The sequence below is a fragment of the Falco peregrinus genome, chromosome 2 (assembly GCF_023634155.1).
Source record: "Falco peregrinus isolate bFalPer1 chromosome 2, bFalPer1.pri, whole genome shotgun sequence".
Classification (NCBI taxonomy): domain Eukaryota; kingdom Metazoa; phylum Chordata; class Aves; order Falconiformes; family Falconidae; genus Falco; species Falco peregrinus.
The window spans coordinates 92938703-92959246 of NC_073722.1; the positions used below are offsets into that span (position 1 = coordinate 92938703).

Here is a 20544-nt window from a genome sequence, read left to right on the forward strand (position 1 = left end):
CAGCTCCAACGTCTCCTGTATAATCAGCCTCTTGTTAACCGATACAGCCCCATGCGAGACGCTCGTGGAGGACTGAGGCACTGGTGGAGCCTTAGGTGGTCTTGGCCCTGACAAAGCTTTGCTGAGCCTCTCCCAGAGCTGCCTGGGAAGCGGCTGTGATTTTAGCTGCGCCCCCCCCCCTGCCCCCAACCCCAGCCCCGCCACAACCACTCGCTGGCCTTCCTCTGCCTCTTCCCAGCCGGCTTCGTGTTTCCCTGTGCCGCCAGGCAGCTGGAGTGTGGCTCCCCACACCGTGATGCTCCCCACACCGTGATGGTCCCCACACTGTGGTGATCCCTGCACCATGATGCTCCCCACGTCACGATGGTCCCCATGCAACGATGGTCCCTGTGTCATGATGCTCCCTGCGCTGTGGTGCTCCCTGCACCCTCCTGGCACTTCTGAGCAGCCAGAGAGCGTCGATTTAAGCATCCCCTGGGGAAAATGCCTTCACGGTCAGCCATCCCACAGGAGATGGGAAGGGAAGAAGGAGCGAGGCAACAGGGGATGGTGTCCCCCAGCCCACAGGGATGCTTGAGAGGTTTTTGAGGCAGCCCCAAATGTGTTTCAGGGGAGAAGCAGAGATGTTTGAGGGCAAGCACGAAGGGAACCCAGCAAAGAGAAGCCGAATACAGTCTGTTTCTGTTGGTTTAATTAAAAAAAGGGGGGGAAAGAAGTATAAAAAAATAAATATTAAATAGAACTCTCTCTATATATATATTACCACAAATCTTATTATTAATTATTATTAATAATTATTATTAATAACATTATTAAAAGTCAGGTCAGAGCATTCAGTGCATGCTGGGCTTTCCACCGAGGCAATAAATAACCCTCACAGCCCGCTCTGGTGCCAGGAGCGAGCCAGCGCCTCCTGCTATGAGCCTGGGGCCCATCCCCAAGTCCCCACGTCCCTGCGTCCCCACGCCAGGGCCGCATTCAGCCATGCAAAGCGTAGCCCTTGGCCACTAGTACATTCAGAGCCATTCCCATGGGAAAAGCACTTTTCCAAAGGGGAGGGACAGATGCCCCACTGTGCCTGCACGGGGGGATGATGGTCCCTGGTGGGGCAGCCACCAGCTCTGTCCCCAGCAGATGGCCTCATCCAAGGTGGTGGGACCCAGCCCCAACCACCATGGCCACCCCAGTACCCTCAGTTCGGCTCCTTGTGGGGGAGCCAAGCCTCAAAATGTGCAGGGGGAGCGTGTCCCTGTGCCCCATGCCCCACCCAGCCGTAGCATCCCGGCGTCCTTCATCGTGATCCTTTTCCCAGGGAAGCAGAGGCTTTCGGACGATGCTAAAGGATGTCCATCACATTGCTCTCCATGATGGAGACCGGCCATGGGGGACAGAGTCCAGCCCCACCACCAGCCCCTCGCAGCACCCGCAGCTCCCCACACCCCATGGGAGCACAGGGACGGCCGAGGCACATCCCGGGACCAGCCCGTGCCCCGGCATCACCTCAGGGATGCGCCACCTTGTCCTGCTGGATGCTGGCCCCGGTTCTGCTCTACCCAGGACACACTGGGCGGCAACGTTCACCCCACAAGGGCAGACAGGGCCAGCGCAGGGTCCAGGGTAATAAATAGGAAGGTGGGAGTTCAGGAGGCAGCCGTGGGGGGACGGCTGGTGAGGGGGAGGCGGAGGAGCCGGGGTAGGCGCTCATGGGGGGCTGAGATGAGGTAGGAGGATGCGAGCTGCCTGGGCGATGACCTGCACGTACTTCCTGAGCACCTGGCAGCCCTGCTGCTTCTTCTTGAAGGCGCTCTTGCCCTTGGAGCTCTCCCCGTAGCTGACGTCCACCTGGAAGATGTTGTAGTTCTTGCAGAGGAGGCAGGTGAGGTTGGAGATGAGGCCCCGGGTGGTCTTGGTGGTGTTGTGGAGCCGGTCAAGGAGTTCCTTGGCTGTGGGGTTGAGCTCCTCCTGGTCGCGTGTGATGTTCCCCAGTGAGGCGTTGAGGAAAGCAAAGAGCTTGTACATGGCCACCATGACCTCCTTCCTCTCACTCGTCCGGTTGACACGGAAAGCGGGGAAGAAGATGCTGCTGGGGTTGCAGAGCTTTTCGGTCTCACTGCTGAACGGCTCTCCCTGGCACTTCAGCTGGGAGGAGAGGCAAGCGTCACTCCCACGTCCCCTGTCCCCCTGCCGCCGTCCCCAGCCACCTTCTGCCGCTCTCCCCGTGGCATCCCCAGCCCTCCCTCTTCATGCACTTGATGGAGCAAACACCCCTGGAGGTGCTGGCTGTCCCTGAGTGCCACTTACGTAGAGGCTGAAGAGGTCCTGGGCGGTGGCATTGAGCAGCGCGACCTGCCTGCGGGTCTGCTCCTGGACATTGGAGCGGCACAAGCCGTGACCGGGGCAGCCGGGGCCGGTGACCAGCAGCGCCCGACCAGCCACCGGCCGCCGCTGCAGCAGGAGCAGGGCCACGAAGGGCACAACGCCTGTGCGGGGAGAGAGGTGAGCGTCACGGTGGGGACCCAGACGGCGGTGGTCCGTGGAAACCGTGCCGCTGCTGGTGCCCCCATGATGCAGAGCATCCCCCAGGGGTGCCCCCCACCCTGCTCGGCTAGGGGTCCGGTTCCACCGGCAGCCCCCGGGCCACCCGCTTTGCCGTGCCGAGGGTCCCATCCGCTGCTGTCCCCCTCACCTGCCTGCCGGCAGGCGCTCCCCCGCCTCCCTTGCCGGCGGGGCACCCCGCGGCATTCCCACATTTCGCAACTGGCCCGGTGACGACCTGTCGGGTTTAATCAAATATGCAAAGCGCTTTCCCCTCCGTTATCCTTGGCCGGGTGCTGGGAGCAAGGCCCCACCCCGGCCCCGGCTGACTCAGCGGGGGCGCCCGCAAGGAAACCTGCCTTTGGCATCCCCCCGCCTCTGGCCCCGCCGCCTGCCTCAGTTTCCCTGTCTGCACGGTGGGCGCAGCACCGAGGAACCCCGGGGAGAGACACGGCAGCCGCCAGAGACGCCGGCCAGGAAAATGCCTGGATGCGGAACAAGGGGACCCTTGAGCCACCGGCAGCTGGGTCACCCCAGCGTCTCCCTCCTGCTGGCAGGGTGAGAGCAGGGTGCTCCAACCCCCCATCCCTGAGGACTCCCCCAGACCAGCATGCCGTGTCGGGAAGGCCACAGTGCCTCTGGAGCTGCGCTCTGCATCCTGGGGGCAGGGGACCCCGGGGGTCCCCGCCGCCGGCTGCCCTGGGAGCCCGCTGGCAGCACCCCGGCAGGGTGGGAGCCCCGTGCAATGCCGCGGGGGGGCTGCCAGGCAAAGCCCCCAGGCCAGGACACGCGCCCACACTTGTCAGCACTTCTGACACGCCGCCGTGCCGGGTAACCCAAGCTTTGCTTTATTTACCCTGCCCAGGTGGGAAAGGACTTACCTGGGCGTGTTGCAATCCCTGACCCGCTGCCGCTCCCCTCCTGCGCAGTACGGGGGGGACCCTTCCTCCCCGCGCCCCTGGGGCCCTGGGTGCTCCCATGGGATGCAGATGCCCTGACCCCTACCCCACCCCAAGCCCCTCTTGCTGCTGACCCCCCGCCCCGGCCACCACCTTCTGCCCATTTCACAGCTGGGCAGAGCGAGGCTCAGCACCCACATGTGCCAGGGGCTGCATGGGTGGGGGGTCCCGGGGGGGTGCTGCTCCATAGGACCCCGCAGCACTGTCCGCTCCCTCCAGCCCCCCTTCCTGCACTTGGCAGCCTCCTCATCCCTCCAGTGCTCCCAACCCAGTGGCAGCTCGCAGCATTAAAAGACCCAGAAGAAGAAAAAGCCGGGGGGGGAATATTAAAAAAAGCCAAAAAAGCCCAAAAAATTAACCACCCCTCCCGCTTTTTTTTTTTTTTTTTTTTTTTTTTGGAAACATTTCCAGTTATATAAGTGTCCAGATGTTGGTTGCACCGCGCCAGCGCCGCGCTTGACTCCCTGCTGCCAATTCCCAGAGATGCTCATCCCATGGGGAATGCAGCGCGGCGGGAGCCCTCGCTCCAGCTCTGGCGGCGGCAGCGAACCGGGACCCGCCTGTGCCCGAGCATCACCAGGAAAACGGGGGGGGTGGGGGGGGGAGGAGGAAAAAAAGGGGGAGAAAGGGAAATAATTTCCCCAAAGTTGATTTTTTTTTTTTTTTACCTGCCGGCACGAACTTCATTGTGAGCCGCGTCCCGGGAGCAACTTAATAGAGATTGGTGTTGGCAGAGGAAGTTTTCAGAAATTCATGTTCATACTGGGGGACTTCTCGGGGTTTATATACCGGTCCGGCAGCCAGCCTGTGTTGTAAGAAAGGGGAGGAGGGGGGGGGACGTGGGGGGAGCAGCACCACTATCGTTAGTTCTATTGAAACTGGAAATCAGGAAGTTGAGGGCTTTGGAAATCCTGAATGATTCTTAGAAATAAACTTCTGATAAGTTGATGTCACCAGGATTGTGGGTTTTGTGTTTTTTTCACATACGGGGTCGGGGAGGTGCTGGGGAAGTGGGTGGGAAAGGAAGGGGGGCAATATGCATTAAAGCCCCCCCCCTAGGGAGGCGAGCGGCTGCACGTGGGGTTTGGGGGCATCGCGGGGGGCGGCGGGTGACGGCGGTGGCGTCGAGGCGCGATGGCAAGCGCACGGCACCGTGACTCATGGAGCCACAAGCACTTTCACCCCCGGGTCCCCTTCCCCGGGCTGGGGCTTCCCCACTGGCTGCTGGAGTAGTCAATAAAATAAGGGTGGGAGTGTGTGTGTAGAATATGATTTTGATTTTTTTTTTTTTGGGGGGGGGGGGAAGAGATAAAAGGTGTGAGGAGGCAGTAGTGGGGTCCCCCAAGGGACAGGAGACCCCCGGTCACGGTGGGATGGATGCGGTGTCATCAGTGGCCTGCTGGTGGCTCATCCCTTTGGGTGAAAATATTGGAAGGGTGGGTTTTCTCTAGGAAAAAGGACAAACCCACCCAGCAGGGAGAGGCTGGACCAGCCCCCCAGCGTTAACCCTTCCATCGGCGGGGCTGTCCCCTGCCTGGCACAGGCAGGAGGGTGCTGGGCTGGTTGGCAAGGTGCTAAATTCAGTGTGGGAGCAAACACCCGGGCAGGGGGTCAGCCTCTCGTGGGGGTCCTGTGGGACCAGGATGCTGTGAGGCTGTTCGCTCCCCGATTTGGGTGAAAGACAGGTTAAAGGGATTTTTGTTTTTCTTGTATATATTTTTTAGTCACCAGAGGCATGGCCGAGCTGGAACGTTTAATCAGGTTTAGCAAGTTTGTGCCCTGGTTGCACTGGCAGCGTGAACCTGCTGGGGTGACAATTGAGGAAAGGTGATGCAAGAGCTGCCATGACCCCGCCATCCCCCGTGGCAGTGGGTGACACCTCAAGGGGGGGACACAAGGACCCCCCCTGTGCTGGAGCAGGGGGGAGGTTGCTCACATAGCTGCCTGCCTCAGTTTCCCCATTCATGAACCTGGGGACCAACATGGTTAGCCAGGTGGCATTGATACCCCAGCAGCCAAAGCCCAGTTCAGCTCATTCTGGCCTTACTGGGATGCCAGGCAGTGAGCTGGATGGGGAGTGAGGGGGCTGTGGAGGGAGGACAAGCCCCACCTCACCCCCCTGCAACCTCACACCTGGTTTTATCAGGGTGCACTGAGCAGCTCATCACATATTGATGGGTATCTGGTGCAGCTGGTATCTGACAGCACTTAATTAGCTGAGGAATTGATATTTCTTAATAGCACTAGGGACCATCCTCAGGGAGGGCTTGTGTGCAGGGATTGCTGCAGGTTTGCTGTTTTCTGCCCTTTTCCTGAATTTCCCAGCAGCAGCTCAGCCCAGGGCTGCCACGGCCAGGTCAGTGTCCCAGAGCTGGGCAGGGCTTTGGGGTTTCATTTATAATAAATTTTCTAGGAGGAGACAGAAAGGGGCAGGGGAGGATGCTCCAGCAGGAACACCTGGATCTCTGATCTGCACAGGCTGGATGGGAGAGATGCAGGGGATGGGAGATGCCCAGGAAAGTCCCTTTCCCGATCATTTTGATAGCAGGAACATCCCCATGTGGATCCTGCACTGATGCCCTGTGGAGCTGGGCAGCAGGAAAGGTGCGATGCAGGAGCATGGCCAGATGGTGACATGGGTGGGGGTCCCGGTAGGTCCCAAGGAGGGAGCGGGAAGGGGCTGGTTGGTGGGGGGCGGCAGCCCTCCCCATGGGAGGGAGCAAGGGGCTGCGGGGTCAGGGCCCCGTGGGGTGTCCCTGGAGTGTCCCCAGTTTGGGGATCCCAGGAGCAGAGCTGGGGGCAGTTGGGCAGGAAACAGCAGCCCTACCTGGCCAGACACTGCTGCCTGCTGTCCCTGCTGTCCCCACCACCAGCCTGGCCAGGGACAAGGGGACAAACCCAGGGTGTCCCAAGTCCACTGCTGCCATGCTGCTGCTCTGCTCCCCTGCCCCTGTCCCCTCTGCCCCATCCCATCCTGTACCTGTCCCCTCTGCCCCATCCCATCCCGTACCTGCCCCCGGCCCAGCCTCAGCCCCCCGCCCCATCCCTGTCCCCATGCTGCCCCCTGCTGCCCCAGCCCAGAACTATCCACTCCCCATCCCATAATTGCCCCCCTCCCGGCCCATCCCCTCCCAGAACCGCCCCATCCCCATCCCGGAACTGCCCCCCCATCCCCATCCCTGGCCCCGTCCCAGACCTGTCCTCTCCCCATCCCAGTACTGCCCCTCCTGCCCCATCCCATAATTGTCCCTCCCCACCCCATCCCAACCCCACAACTACCCCCACCGCCCCATCCTAGAACTGCCTCATCCCCATCCCAGCATTGCCCCCCCCCACCATTGCCCACCCTTCCCCCCCCCAATCCCCATCCCCAAGTCCCCTCCGGGTCCCTGTCCCATGCTGTCCCCATGCAGGGGCACACATCAGGATTTCGCCATCACTGCAGCCCCCGGGGGGTCCCCCAGATTTGGGGCTGGCCGGGGGGGGGCGTGGCAGGGTTGGGGGGGCTGAGGAAGGGGTGAGTAAGGCTGGTGCCCCCACGCCGGGGAACCCCAAGACTGAATAACGGCAGGAACTGAATTCCCCTTTGACTCATGATGTTTCCCTGCCCGGGGCTGCCTCCCTGCTGCCCCTGTGCCCCACTGGTGCCATCCCACTGGTGTCACCCCATCAGTGTCACCCCATGGGTGTCACCCCACAGGCAGGCATGCTGCTGCTTTCCAGCCCAGCCAGGTGGTAGAGCCCTGTGGCCATGGCAGCGTGAGCAGTGCCCTTGGGGACTGTGGCCCTTGGGGACCATGGCCAAGGGATGTTTCCACCGTGGGGTGGCTTTTCCCGGGGGCAGAAGCATGGGGTGGGCAGTGGGGTTCCCCCTGGGTGGCCCTGCAAGGAGGAAGCCTGGCCCCACAGGGACACAGGGGCTGCCAGCATCCCTATGGTGACACTCAGCCCAGGGTGCATCCCCTGGTTAGGGGTCCCCCCACCCCTCCACACCAGTCCCGGGGGTGGGGGGTGTCACGTACCTGCACCCTCCCCTCCGCAGCCCATGCAAGCTGCCTCCTCTTCTGAGCCGGGTGGGTGGCTTGGCAGGGGACAGAAGCCGGTAGGCAGTGGCACGGTCACCCACAGCACAGCAAGCCGGCCCGGGCTTCTTCATGGTGACATCGTCCCCACCCCAACTGTTCCCAAATGGCAGCAGGTGCCAGCGCGGCAGTGGCCGTCCCGGCAGCGATGCTCCCCACGACTGACTCAGGCAGCGGTGCCGGTGGCAGTGCCAGGCAGACCGGCGGGCACCGGCACACGGTGGGGAACAAGTGACTCCCTGGTGCCACATGACCAGGTCTTAGGATTTTTGACTCAGCGGGACCAGTGGCAGCAGGGTGGCCTGGTCCCCACGGTGGCCCCAGCCAGGCAGCAAGGATGTGGCGCTTTGGCTTGGCTGCAGCGATGGCCTGGCCTGTGCTGGTGGCTGTGCCAGGTGGCTGGCCACATGGGGTTGTGTGACATGTGGCATGTGGTGCCTGGTGGTGTTGTGCCACACCACAGCATGGCACGTGCCTGGTGGTGCCATGGGATGCCATGTTGCATGCCGTGAGCCACGCTGCGCCATGTGCTACACTGGTGTGCCATGTCCTGTGCCGTGCCATGCGTCACGTCCCACCGTGTGCCACTGTGCTGTGCTACATTCTGTGCCATGCCACGTGCCACATGCCATGCCACACTGTGTGCCACACCAGGCCAGGTCCCATCGCATGCCTTGACATGTGCCTTGGCGAGGACAACAAGCACAGCCTGGCCACCAGCACACAGCTCGTCTCTGCCCACGGACACTGGACACAGGGACACCACCGCTCAGCGGCCCGTGGGCCGAGGTCAGCACTTTATTTCCTTCTGCCGTTATACAAAAATATGGGGGGCCCACGAGTCCACGGTGGGCACTGCCCTTCTCACAGTACCAAAAAATATTGATATTCATAAATAAAACCTCGTTACATTCATAGTTTAACATGATACAAAAAAGTTATCATAAAAATAGATATTTATATATTAAAAACATGTCGTTAAATACTTCTTCCCACTGCAGGGACTTATTAAATTAACCCCAAGATTCAATAAATACAATAACCACACAAATATTAATGTATAAATTAGTGGGGAGGGGGTGGGTGCCACCACCCACCATCACAGTGTGGTGGCCAGAGCTGAGCCCCTGCCCGGCAGGGCTGTGGTGGCACGGCCCGAGGGGCTCGGGGATGTGGGGGACACCGAGCACAGAGGGATGAGTGTGGCATCCCTGAGGACACGGGGGTGCTGAGAGCATGGGGTCACCAGGTGTGCCTGAATGAGCACAGGGACAAGCGTAGGGACACCAAGCACAGGTGGACACTGGAGCACAGGAACGAACACAGGGATGCTGAGGGCTTGAGGACACTGAGCGTGTAGGATGAGCACAGGGACATTGGGTTTGTGGGGACACTGAGCTTATAGGGACACCAAGCACACGACGACAGTGAGTGTGTAGGGACACCAAGCTGGTAGGCACACCAAGCTTATGCGGACACTGAGCTTATGGGGACACCGAGCTCACGGGGACACCGAGCTCACAGGATTCTGCTCCCAGATGTGCCCTGGGACCAGCAAACCCAGTGTAGGGCAGGCAGGGACAGGCAGGCAGGGGGTGACAAAGCTGGTGACACTTGCGGGTGCCAGCAGTGCTCTCCGTGGGCCAGGCCGCACCCTGTCGGCAGCGCAGCGGGTGCTGGGTGAGCGGCTCTTAGTCAGGCTGGGTCACCGGACCCATTGAATCACTGGAAAATCCAGCAGGGCTTGGTGACAAGGGACGGCTCCATCCCGCAGCGCTGGGCACCCGGGGGACACCTGAGTGCACTGCTCTCCGTGGCACCGGGGCTACCGGGATGTGGGGCAGGAGGTGGGGGAGCTGGCAGGAGCATGGCGGGGCTGTCCTGCAGCCAAGTGGTGGCATGGGGACAGCCTGGTCCCCACGGCAAGCCGAAGTGATGGGACACACTTTGAGTGCGCTTGTGACCTCACCCGTGCAAGCTCAGAGGGTCTCTGTGGTCCATCCTGGCCAGCCGGCGAGTCTCCAACCCAGGGACAGGGATGGGGTGGAGATGGGGATGGAGATGGAGATGCTGATGGGATGGAGATGGAGACAGGGACGAGGACCACTCTGGTGACGGCGGGGCTGTACTAGGAGCGTGCGGGCAGCCACGAGCCCCGCTGCCATCTCCGCTTCTCCCGCTGCGCTCGACGACTCCTGGCCTCCAGCTGGGCATTGAGCTTGGCCATGAAGCGGGCATAGCTCCAGAGGATCCGGCATCCCTCCAGCTTCTGTCGGAAGACTTTAGTGGGTGCTGTGGGGCTGGGTGGAGGCCGGGGACTGGGCCGGGGGCTGGGGGCTGGGAAGAGCCCATCCAGGTTGCTGAGGAGCCCTCGCACCTTCAGGTGGGTGCTGGCCAAGCGGCGAAGGATTTCGGCATCAGGGGGGTTGAGGTCACGCTGGTGTCGGGTGATGTCCTGCAGCGCCTGGGCCATGCGGGTCATGGTGCCCCGCAGCCTCTGCAGCCCCCTGGGCCCTGGCACCGGTCCCCTCAGCCACTCGGGAGGGCGCTTGGTGCGGCAGAGATTGTTGATGGCCAGGTGCTGGTCCTTCTCCTGCCCAGGGATGGGGGGAAAGGTCAGAGACATGGGACAGGAGCAGCACAGGGACACCACCCCTTTCCACCCCCACCACCCCCAGCCCTGTGTCCCCCCACGGAGGGAACAGGAGCAACCCCTCACCCCGAGGAAGGAGACTCACGTAGAAGGTGAAAAGCTCCTGTGCATCCTCGGCCATGTGCCTCACCAGTGCCTGGATCTGCTGCAGGGTGGGGGGCTGCAGGGGCCGTCCCCCCTGGCTTGGTACTGCCCAGAGGATGAAGAGCCCTTTGGTAACAGCTGGGGAGGAAGAGGAGGGAGATGGGGGACATTGGGGCATTGCTGGATGCAGGGAGGCAGCCGCTTCTCCGCTCCGGAATGGCACAAGCTCACCAGCCCCCTGCCATAGTGACAGCTCCATCACCCTGGCATCAGGACTGGAGGCAAGAACGGCATGTGCTGGGCACGTGTCCCCTGTGCCAAAGTCCCCAGTCCTGCCACAGGGGCAAGCCAGCCCCTTTGCCAAAAGCTTGCTGGGGACCTGGCAAGGAGGAGGAGGAGGATGCCATGGAGCAGCCAGGGAGGGCAGCCCAGCCACGGGGGTTGACCTAGCAGCTCCCCCTGTCAGCATGGGCCACTGCAAAGGAGGGCACAGCGGTGACAGTCCCAGATCCAGCCCCTCAGCTCAGGCTGGATGCTGTCCCAGCCCTGGGCTGGTGGCGGCTATGGATGCGGCGCTGGACCTGCACCAAGCATCTGACCGAGCCGTTCTTGCAGGGTCAAAGCAAGCCCAGCCCTGACCCTCTTCCATCAGTCCCCGAACCGACCCCAAAGCATGCCCCCTCCTACTCACCCCCTCCCAGCATCCCTCTTCCCCTGGGGAGGAAGGGAGCACCCATGGGGTGCTCATCCCTGGCACTCCCTGTCCCACGTGCCACAGCCGCAGGGAATGTCCCCATCCCCTGCCAGTGCCTTTCAGAGGTGACACCGCCATGGCACGGAGAGGGGGGGGACAGCCTCAGCGACAACATCTGCCACGGCACGCTGAGTCAACCCCCATGTGGGCCCTGCTGCCATGCTCCATCCCACGGCTCCCAGCGGCGCAGTGCGGCCAACGCACGAGCAAGAGGGTAGTTGCGGGATGCCGGCGGCCACCTACCTGCCAGTACACCCAAGGGCCGCCGGTCGCACCGCATGGCCGGGGCAGGGTGCTTCAGCGCTGGGCGCACAAGCAACTTCCTTAACTGCTCGGCGATGGGGAAGCTGGGCTTTTAAAGTGCACCCTTTCGCCCCCACCTCCGAAGGAGGCACCCAGACCCAACGGAAAGCCAGCAAGAAGTGAAGCTGTGCCCTGGGGCCAATGAGCGGGGTGAGCTGCCCCAGCGGGAGGAAATGATGCTGGCCAGCCCATGGGGTTGTTCTTCGATTCAGTTCCTCGAGGGAGTCCTGGTGGGTCCAGCCCTGGGAGCCCACGGTCCCACAGCTCATCCCAGATCTGGCCGCGCTGGTGCCGCTGGACCTCCATGACCTGGCTTCTTGGAAAAGGGCGGCTTTGAGTCACCCTGGTTTCACTGCTTGGCACCCAAAGGGCTGGTTGAACTGAAAACAGCCTCAGCTGTCCCGAAACCCAAATGCAAAAGAGGGCAGTGACAGCGGCAGTAGCAGAGCTGGTATCAGTGGACAGGGATGTCAGCCATGGGGGGACACCTGTGTCCCATCACAGGGGCTTTGCATCCTGAGTTCACCTGTGTGAGCTGAAAATCTGTCCCGGGAAGGAGGGAGGCGGAAGCTCGGGAAGTACAGAGCATCCCGGCACAGCTGGGGACTGCGCCCCGCCCCAGCGCTCAGTCTGGATGATGCTCTGGAGGATGCTCTGTCTGCCCATCCACCTGCTGGCACCCACCCACCCACCCTTCTGGGTGGTGAATTTGGGTGCTGAACCAGTGGGGGACGCAGGGCAGCACGGCTCAGCCCCTCTGCCCGGCAGCACCCACGGGTACCTCCGGGGAGGAAGGGCAGTTGCCCGGTGCCCAGTGGCCGTGCCCGGACCCGCGCAGGGCGCTGGGTGTTGCCCAAGGGCGCAGGGGCTGCGGGCAGCGGAAGCCTGGTGCAGGCAGCGGTGCAGGCAACGCTGCCCTTGCTGCTGCGTCAGGCTTATGCAATACCGCCATGGGAGAGCCCGGCTTGCACAGCCCCCGCTGGCATTGCCACGGGTCCTGCACCACCCCAGTGCTGCTGGCAGCACCCAGTACAAACCCCTTTGCCACCCCTCAGCTCCCCTCTCCCAGCGGATGGAGCCTGGCACCAACAGGGGCTTTTTCCATCCCATAAAACCAAATACGTTTTACCAGCTTTTTGAGATGTATTGCAGTCTGGTTGATTTTGGTGACCATCAAAAATTGCTGGTGCGAGCCACCCCACACCAAATTTGCACATTCAGAGGGTTTGGTAGTGGCACAGAGGGACAACCCAGACATAACATCTCTGGGGCAGAAGAGCGCAGCCATGACTCACTTCCAGAAGAAGAAATGTTTTCTTTTCCCCAAATTAGGTGACTCCCTGCTGCCACAGAGGGGCCGGCGCTGCTTCCTCCACCAACTGCCTCCTCCTCCTCCTTCCTCCTCCGGGTGTCCTCTGGCAGAGGTGATGGCTGGGCAGGGCTGTGCCCAGGGCAGTCCTGGAGGGGTGGAGAAACCACAAGGACCTCCTCTCTGCCGATCTGTTTGAAGTAGTTTGTCCGTCCACCTGTCTAGACAGTCTGTTAGCTATCTGTCCATATGTCCACCTGTCCATCCCTCCATCTACCTACCCATCTGCCCATCCACCCATCCATCCCTCCACCTGTCCATCAACCCATCTATCCGGCTATCACCCACACAACAAACCAACCAACCATCCATCCATCCAACTGTCTGCCCATCCACTTGTCCATCCATCCACCCACCCACTGCCCATCCATCCATCCATGCATCCACCTGTCCATCCACCCTTCCATTAACCCATTCCTCCCTCTCTGACTGCAGGAGTGGTGCCATGGTGGGACCCCAAGCACCCTGGGTGGGCTGTCAGGACTACAGGGGCAGAACACCCCCACCCTCAGACCCTCCACGGCCGCAGGCAGCCCTAGCCCCTCCACATGGCACCACCACCTCCCAGGGATCTGCACAGGGTCCCAAGGAGGCCACCGTGGTGGCCACCCCACTGGAGGAAAGCGGGTGGCGACTGTGCAGTACCCAACAGGGACAAAAATAGTGGCAGTGACCGCATGGGCCGGCTGCAATTTCTTCATCGCTTGGGCGCACGTCACCGGTGTCTCATGACTCTGGACGAGAGAGCAAGACAGGAAAGAAAGCGCCCAGAGAGGTTGCAGGAACCTGACGACTTGCAAGCGTGTGGGAGCTGACGTGGGGAGGACCCAGCCAGGACCTGGGCACGCTCCCGCTTGCTGTGTGGGAAGGGGGGGGGGGCTGGCTGTGGGGGTCAGGATGGGAGCAGCGCTGGCCCCAGCCCCACCGAGCTGCCCACACTGCGGGAAAAGGCACTGAGGAGGTTTCCGCCACGCTCACGCTATCTCGCTCATTGACCAGGCATGGACCCCCGGGGCACCCAGGGGCTGGGGGGGCCACCCACATGGCCCCAGCCTCTAAAGGGGTCACAGCCCCCCCAAGAGGGGACATCCACCACCCTGTGCACCCCGCTTAGCTGCCGGCAAGGGGAGAGGATGGGGGGATGCGGTGAGGGCATGGCAGGGGCATCCCCAGGGCTGGGGTCAAGTTCAGCCCTTTGTGTGTCAGTTTCCCCCCCAGACCACAAAAGGCAGCCAAGCATGGGGCAGGGACAGGGCAGAAATGGGGGAGTGGGACCCCCAGCGCCTCAGTTTCCCCACAGCCAGTAACTTGCTGGGGGGTCCAGCCTTTGCCCCTTTTTTCCACCCAAAATACATGGCAGGTGAGCTGGCCGCATCCCGGTCACCTTACAGCAGGGATACTGGGAATGCCACATCCCAGCCGCTCCCATCCCACCCAGTGCCACCACGCTGGGGACCATCTCTGGGCCCCTCCCCCTGGGGCTACATGGAAATAAAAATAATAGTTTTTAATAAGTCAATAAAAATCCTATGTGAAAATACAGCTTGGGAGGAACTGGGGGTTCACTCTTGTCCCCCAGCAATAGGTGACAGCCCAGGCAGGGGCAGGGGGCCACCCTGGAGGGACCACAGCTCCCCCCACCTTGGAGATTTTTGGGGTGCCAGGGGGAAGCCCAGCTCCGGGGATGCTTTCACCCCTCCACAGGGCTGGTCCAGGGGTGCCCCAGAGCATCACAGCCGCCCCGCACCCAAGGGGACCTCACCCACAGGGGGACACACAGGGTGTGGGGACATATCCTGCCAGCCCTGGGCTGTCACCCCCCAACACCACGGTGGCACATCACTGCTCTCTAGCACGTCCCCCTCCTCCAGCAGGTCCCCAGGGACACCCACTCTCCTCCCGAGCCCCCCACCCCTGTGCAGGCAGGACTGGAGACAGAGGATGGTGGCCCTTTTGCCTCGCCTGTGGGGTGGCACGGTGGGGAACGCTCTCCCCTCCCACAGGACACTGTCCCACTGCCACAAGGCCACCAGGTCCCTGAAGCCACCATGTCCCCAGCAGGCAGGGAGTGACGCTGCACCCGGCTCTGCCCCGCACCAGGGGGAGCCTTAAAATTAAAAAATAAAGAATAGAGGGGGGAGTCGGGGGTGGGGGGAAGGGGAGTCCCACCGTGCCACCGTGCTGGGCCAGCCGGCATGGGGACAGCCAGCCACTATCTGCTGCTCTCCTGACGCTGCTGCAGCAGCTGGATGACCTCGGCGATGCCCTCCTCAGGGACCTGCCGGGGGGGACAGAGGGGGTGTCAGCCCCGGGGGGACACTCCACCGTGGCAGGTCCCCGGGGAAGGGCAGCAGCTCACCAAGGCGTGATCGAAGTTGAAGGTGCTGATGTAATACGCTGATATGTCAGCGGCGGCCAGCGGCTCGGCGATCTGCGCCACGATGCCACACTCGTCTGGGGAGGCAAGGCGGCACAGCCATGGGGACACGCAGGGAGAGCGTCACCTGGAAGCACCCCCTGGGTAGGGGAGGACAGATGGTGGTGGCATGGAGGGGACACACACAGAGCCGCCATGGCCACACTCACCGAAGCCAAGGGGCTGCCCGCCGATCCGCACCATCCGCCACAGCTCCCCTGTCGAGCTGGTCAGCAGCAGGTCGCTGGGGAACCTGAGGGGGGGGCAGGGTGAGTGTAACCCCCCTCCCTCCTTGAGCCCCCAGCCCCAGGGATGGACAGCCCTAGGGATGGCACCTACCGCTTCTGGGTTTCGGCGTCCATCACGATGGAGATGTAGCCCTCGATGAGGGAGAAGGAGAAGAAGGTGATGGAGTCGAGGTCCTGGCTGCCGGTGCCAGCTTCCCTTGGGGGGCTGCAGGGTGCAGGGGGAAAGAGCTGCAGGGAGGGGTCATGACTCCCAGAACTGGGAGAAGGGCTTGGTGGTGGCACTGGGTGTTTTTGAGCATCGTGTTGGGATGCTGCAGGGTGAGCTGGCGGCTGGGGGGAGGACAGGGAGGGCCAGGAGCAGCTGATACCCGCAGGGTCTGTGACTAGCACAGCCACCAGGTCAGGGGCAGCAGGTGCTGGCCACAGTCAGGACAGGGGTGACACCAGGTTTTGGGGCATCCTCAAAATGCTGCAGTGCCTCCAGAGCAGGAGGGTCCCACCAGAAGGGACGCCATCCTGGGGGACGCAGGAGGTCCTTGGCCAGGAGCATCCCCTCTCCCTAGATGCCATTCCCACCAGCCTTTCGAAACCCACCCTCTCCTGTTCTGCAGTCCCCCCTTCCCAGGCTTTGCTGCAATGGAGGGCTCGTCCCCCGGGTCACCTCAGTCTCCCACCTCCCATGGTGGCAGCGGGACCCACAGCACTGATGTGTCTGCAGCCCCACAGTGTGCTCGGCAGGGCAAAATCAGTTTGCAAAATACACCCAGAGCTTGAAAAGCCCCTGGGAGCAAGGGGGAGACATGTCACTGCAGTTCAGGTGGCACCGGACGAGGGGCCACTACTAAGTCCCCATCCCCGAGACCCACCTGTGGGAGTAGAAGAGGACATCGATAAGCATGGTGGCGATGGCAGGCAGCGTGTCGGGGGCCACGGCCATGACACAGAAGCGGGTCTGGGGGCTCTGCACGGGGTGCAGCGTGGGGCTGGCAGCTGGCAGAGAGAGAGCCACCCGTCAAGTGTGGGGACAGCCTGGGGACAGTACCGCAGTGCCACCCTGTGGCCACCGCAGCCACAGCCCGGCATCCCTCAGGGTGCGGAGGGGTGGCCCTGGGAGTCCCCAAGGATGCGGGTACCAGCGGTGGGAGCTGGAGCACCTCGGTGGGGACCGGGTGACCTTAGGGATGGGGTGGCCCTGGGGGACACGGGACCCAGCATCGTTCACCTGGCTTGGGCTTGAGGAAGCCGTTGCTCACATCGTCACAGGTGACGGGGACGCACTCACCGCTCTCCTCCTTGTAGATGTCGAACTCCCCTGCCAGCGTGTGGATCACCACTGGCAGGTCCCGCTCCCGCACCTGGCCAGGGGTGCAGGATCAGGGCTGGCACCACCCCCCCCGCCCCACAGCCCCCGCCCCCCCCCCCACCATCTGGGGGCGGTGGGGTTCTCACCCAGCTCCGCCGGAGCCGGTACTCCAGTGGGACCAGGCACCACCGTCCCTGTCGCCGCCCAGCACTCACCAGGATGAAGTCGGTCTGGTAGGTGGAGAGCATCAGCACTGAGACATGGTGCTCGGCCAACGGCGCGATGACCGACCTGGCAATCTTAGTGACACCGGTGGCCTGGCAGCCGGACGGTGCCCGGCCGTTGGAGACAACGCTGAGCACCAGCCACGTCGAATCCGCCACCTGCATGAACTCGGAGGGCGGCAGCTCTGTGAGGGATAAGGGGAGACAGGGGCACGAGGCTCGCTGGGGCTCGGCACAGCCAGTGCCACACGCCCCGTCAGTGCCACAGAGCTTGTGCCAGCCCGGGCACCGCGTGGCACACTCCCTCGGGAGCTGAGCTGGCCCGGCAGAGCCAGGACAGGATCAACCCCAGGTGCAGGGCTGGAGTTGCTGGTTTGGGAGTGCAGACTGGTCCCATCCACAAATGGAACGAGCCAGACAGAGCTCAGCCGCTCCACGCATGCGCTGAGACAGCATCAGAATTTGGCTGTGGGGATATGGGGGGCCAAGGCTATGACACACACACCCCCCCCCAGGCCCAGGACACAGCTCTCCTCCCCACGCCAGCACCCCGGGCTGGGTGTGAGGGGGTGTCAGGGTACACCGTACCCCAAAACCAGCACCACCAGGGCCCTGGGGCTGCGCAGCTGGTTCCCTGCCCCCCAGGAGCCCCCAGCACCAGGGATGCTCAGGCAGGGGGGGAACATGGAGCACCGGAGGGGATAAAGCGAGGACCACCCCACCGTCCTGGGGGTGGCCAGCACCCTGTGCAAGCCCAGCAGGGAAGGGCTGAGCCCAGGCTGGCGGGGAGCCAGGGCTGCCTCCCAAAAAGCTGCTTTTGTTGGCCGGGAGGCCGTGTGCTGGCTGGTCCCCTCCTGTGCCAGGAGAGGGGCTGGTGCTGCCAGGGTGCCCAGGACTCATCCAGGCAACCCTCCCCCCCAGAACTCCTTCCCCACCCCACAGCACTCCCTGGAAGGGACAGGGTGGGCTGGGCACCCAAGGGGGTCTCCAAACCGCTCCCCCCACCTGGCAAAGGTGGGAGGCAGCACCCGTAGGAGACAGCCCCACACAAGCACCCAGCTCTTGGGTGGGTACATGGTGTCCCAGCCGAGCTGAGATGGCAAACTCATCACCCCAGTGGCAGGGGGGAGGTCACCCCAGGGAGGGTCTGGCACGGTGGTGGGGACCCCATCGAGGGACGGGATCTGCACCCTGCTCCCGAACCGTGGCTGGGGCAGGGCGGGAGCAGGGCCGGATCCAGGGCCTCGGCGGGTGTTTCCAGCGCCTGTTCCTGTGCAGGAAGCGCCAGAACAGCCTCGGCTCCGGCCCAGGGCTGAGCTTTGGGACTGGGGGGGGGACAGGACACAGGGACATGGGGACCTGTCCCAGCGCTCACTGCCTAATCGCTTTTCAACACCACCCTGGGTGAGGCTGTGAACACTTCGGGGGGACCCTGTCCTCCCCATGCCACACACCCCAGGGCTTAATCCGGATCCCTAAGGAAAGAGATGGGGTGCAGGTCTCCTCTCCTCGGGGTCCTCTCCCTGGCCCTGCAGCAAGGGGATGCTGGCAGCCCCCCAGCCCCGGGGAGGCGGGGGGGGTGTACGCACTGCACAGCGGGGCCGCCAGCTCACAGGACCATTGTTCAGCACTTCCCGCCCTCCCCTCGGGATTGAGGAATATTTGTCTGCAGGCCCCAAAATAAAACAATACATGGGGAACGGCTCTGGTGCTGGGAGGGGAGAGCCTGGCCCCACAGCCCCTTCCCAGAGCAAAGGGCCAGGCAGGGAGGTGGGAGCTGGATCCGGCTGGCGAGTGCCCCGTGGCCGGAGTGCTGACCCTTGCTCCTTGGGGCACATCCAAGGTGATAAGCTGCAGCCGGCTCCTGCGGCCTCAGCAGGAAGGTTTGGGCGTGGGAAGCCAGGACAGGATCTGGACCCTCCGGCACAGCCCGTTGGGCCAGTACCCCGGCAGGACCGGTGGTGAGGCTGATGCACGGTGCAAGTGAGGTTACCAGCAGCGGGGACATCACCGAATGACACCTCCCAGGGAGAGGAACCAGCTTGGAAAGGCTCAAACCTCCCCAGGACACCCCAAAATCCGGTCCCTGCTGCCAGGCAGCACCCCCAGGCAGGGGTGCAGAATCAGCCCCTCTCTGCCGAAGCACCGGCTGGCCCCATCCCTCGTCAGGTGGGGGCAAGAGATGAAAGTGGCCAAGGGAACGACAGAAGTGGCCAAGGGAAGGATGGCAGGAGGTCTGGCAGCAGCACCCTGTGCAGGCTGGGAGCCAGGGTGCCACCCTTGAGCACCCCAGGAGGGACCTGCCCCGAGCAGCCAGGCTTTGGGCTGGTGCCGGGCCCCCCGCAGACCATCCCATGGGCTCCGCAGCCCGGTCCCATGAGCTGGTGGAGATGCAGCTCTGCCTGCGAGGGGGTTATAAGGGTGAAGCAGCCACGCCGCGAGAGCCTCGGCCGGGCAAGCTGGTACATCCCCAGCGCAGGCGCCGAGGGGACGGGAGCTGCACGGCCGGGAGCCCCGGGGATGGGCACGTAGCGAAGCCGCCGCGCTACAAGCCACGACTCGCTCCCTGCGGCCCAGGCCCAGCACACTGGGCTGAGAACGTGCACAACTCGTGCCTGCGGTGCCTGCCCCCCCGGCGAGGCACGGGGCACGGCAGCAGCCCCCCACACCGTACCTTTGAAGCCCTCCTCGTCCAGCATGATGGTGTAGTCCTCGGGGGTCTCCGTCAGGCTGAAGAACTTGCACCTGAAGAAGAAACCGGTGCTGGCGACCCCAACGCCGCCGCCGCCTCCCGGGGTCGGGCACCGGGATGGGGCTGGGGGTGAAGCTGGAGCGGTGCCGGGCACCGGAGGAGGAGGAGGATGGGGAGGAAGGCCGGTACCTGCAGCGCTGGGGCAGGAAGAGCAGCTTGAGCAGCGGGTGCGTGTAGAGCCAGAGCCCGCGGCGGGCCAGGCTCAGCACCCGCACCCGGTGCTCCAGGATGTGCAGGTCCATGGCGGCCGCGCCGCACCGGGCCCCGCCGCCGCCGCCGTGAGCGCGGCCCCGGCCCGCCCCGGCCCGCCCCGCGCCGCGGGAGGGGCAACCGGCCGCCCCGCCCCGGTGCCTCGGCACGCAGCCCCGGGTGCCCGGAGCCGCCCCAGCACGGAGCCCCGGCATGTCCGCACCGGCCCCCCGGCATGTCCGCACCGGCCCCGGCCCGCAGCCCCGGGGACGCCCGCGCCCGCACCCGCCCAATCCGGAGCCCCGGCATGTCCGCACCGGCCCCAGCCCGGTACCAGCGGTGCTCCGCACCGGCCCGATGCGCAGCCCCGGGGACGCCCGCACCGGCCCCGGTCCCGGTCCGGAGCCCCGAGGTGCCCCGCACCGGCCCCGGCTCAGAGCCTAAGGGATGCCCCACACCGGCCCCGCGGTGCCCGACCCAGGGTCTCAGCGGTCCCACCCTTAGTGGCTCCACCGGGCCAGTGACAGAGTGGTGACAGCAGCAGGTCCCTTCCCAGGACCCTCCCCAGCACCTCCCCCAGGGCCGGAGCACCCAGGGGAGACGGGGTCCAGACCAGGGTGCCCCCCACAAAGCCGGTGCAGCAGGAGGAGGTGCCACCCCCTGTCCCATGCCA

At 63.7% G+C, this 20544-nt stretch overlaps 3 protein-coding genes across 6 annotated transcripts; all 3 read right to left on the reverse strand.

The window, feature by feature from the left end:
• Positions 1-546: 546 nt before the first annotated feature.
• Positions 547-4330, reverse strand: LIF (LIF interleukin 6 family cytokine). Of its 2 annotated transcripts, XM_055798067.1 has the most exons (3): positions 4163-4330; positions 2302-2480; positions 547-2139 (listed from the first exon to the last, which is right to left on the reverse strand). In XM_055798067.1, the coding sequence occupies exons 1-3, from the start codon at positions 4179-4181 to the stop codon at positions 1702-1704; spliced, it is 636 nt and encodes a 211-aa protein (XP_055654042.1). In that variant the 5' UTR covers positions 4182-4330; the 3' UTR covers positions 547-1701. The 2 variants fall into 2 exon arrangements, with proteins under 2 accessions (XP_055654042.1, XP_027636608.2); XM_027780807.2 differs by lacking the exon at positions 4163-4330 and having other exon boundaries at positions 2302-3934.
• Positions 4331-8375: 4045 nt separating this feature from the next.
• On the reverse strand, positions 8376-11863 carry OSM (oncostatin M). 2 transcript variants are annotated; one of them, XM_055797745.1, is made up of 4 exons: positions 11311-11863; positions 10315-10451; positions 9954-10169; positions 8376-9845 (listed from the first exon to the last, which is right to left on the reverse strand). In XM_055797745.1, the coding sequence occupies exons 1-4, from the start codon at positions 11345-11347 to the stop codon at positions 9705-9707; spliced, it is 531 nt and encodes a 176-aa protein (XP_055653720.1). In that variant the 5' UTR covers positions 11348-11863; the 3' UTR covers positions 8376-9704. The 2 variants fall into 2 exon arrangements, with proteins under 2 accessions (XP_055653720.1, XP_055653719.1); XM_055797744.1 differs by having other exon boundaries at positions 8376-10169; positions 11311-11859.
• Positions 11864-14231: 2368 nt separating this feature from the next.
• Positions 14232-19973, reverse strand: CASTOR1 (cytosolic arginine sensor for mTORC1 subunit 1). 2 transcript variants are annotated; one of them, XM_055797743.1, is made up of 9 exons: positions 19812-19973; positions 19605-19675; positions 16922-17115; positions 16626-16758; positions 16270-16393; positions 15495-15608; positions 15326-15408; positions 15103-15193; positions 14232-15017 (listed from the first exon to the last, which is right to left on the reverse strand). In XM_055797743.1, the coding sequence occupies exons 1-9, from the start codon at positions 19922-19924 to the stop codon at positions 14579-14581; spliced, it is 1362 nt and encodes a 453-aa protein (XP_055653718.1). In that variant the 5' UTR covers positions 19925-19973; the 3' UTR covers positions 14232-14578. The 2 variants fall into 2 exon arrangements, with proteins under 2 accessions (XP_055653718.1, XP_027636607.2); XM_027780806.2 differs by having other exon boundaries at positions 15099-15193.
• Positions 19974-20544: the final 571 nt, after the last annotated feature.

What these genes read in the sequence shown, in the direction of transcription:
- LIF (XM_027780807.2), bottom strand. Translation starts at nt 2,667, where the DNA reads ATGGGACCCTCGGCACGGCAAAGCGGGTGGCCCGGGGGCTGCCGGTGG. An exon ending in AGGACCTCTTCAGCCTCTAC is followed by an intron (nt 2,140 to 2,301) that starts GTAAGTGGCACT and finishes CTCTCCTCCCAG; the next exon opens with CTGAAGTGCCAGGGAGAGCC.
- OSM (XM_055797744.1), bottom strand. Translation starts at nt 11,347, where the DNA reads ATGCGGTGCGACCGGCGGCCCTTGGGTGTACTGGCAG. An exon ending in GCCCTTGGGTGTACTGGCAG is followed by an intron (nt 10,452 to 11,310) that starts GTAGGTGGCCGC and finishes CTTCCTCCCCAG; the next exon opens with CTGTTACCAAAGGGCTCTTC. An exon ending in AGGAGCTTTTCACCTTCTAC is followed by an intron (nt 10,170 to 10,314) that starts GTGAGTCTCCTT and finishes ATCCCTGGGCAG; the next exon opens with GAGAAGGACCAGCACCTGGC.
- CASTOR1 (XM_055797743.1), bottom strand. Translation starts at nt 19,924, where the DNA reads ATGGACCTGCACATCCTGGAGCACCGGGTGCGGGTGCTGAGCCTGGCC. An exon ending in CTTCCTCAAGCCCAAGCCAG is followed by an intron (nt 16,394 to 16,625) that starts GTGAACGATGCT and finishes TCTCTCTGCCAG; the next exon opens with CTGCCAGCCCCACGCTGCAC. An exon ending in ACCTTCAACTTCGATCACGC is followed by an intron (nt 15,018 to 15,102) that starts CTTGGTGAGCTG and finishes CCCCCCCGGCAG; the next exon opens with GTCCCTGAGGAGGGCATCGC.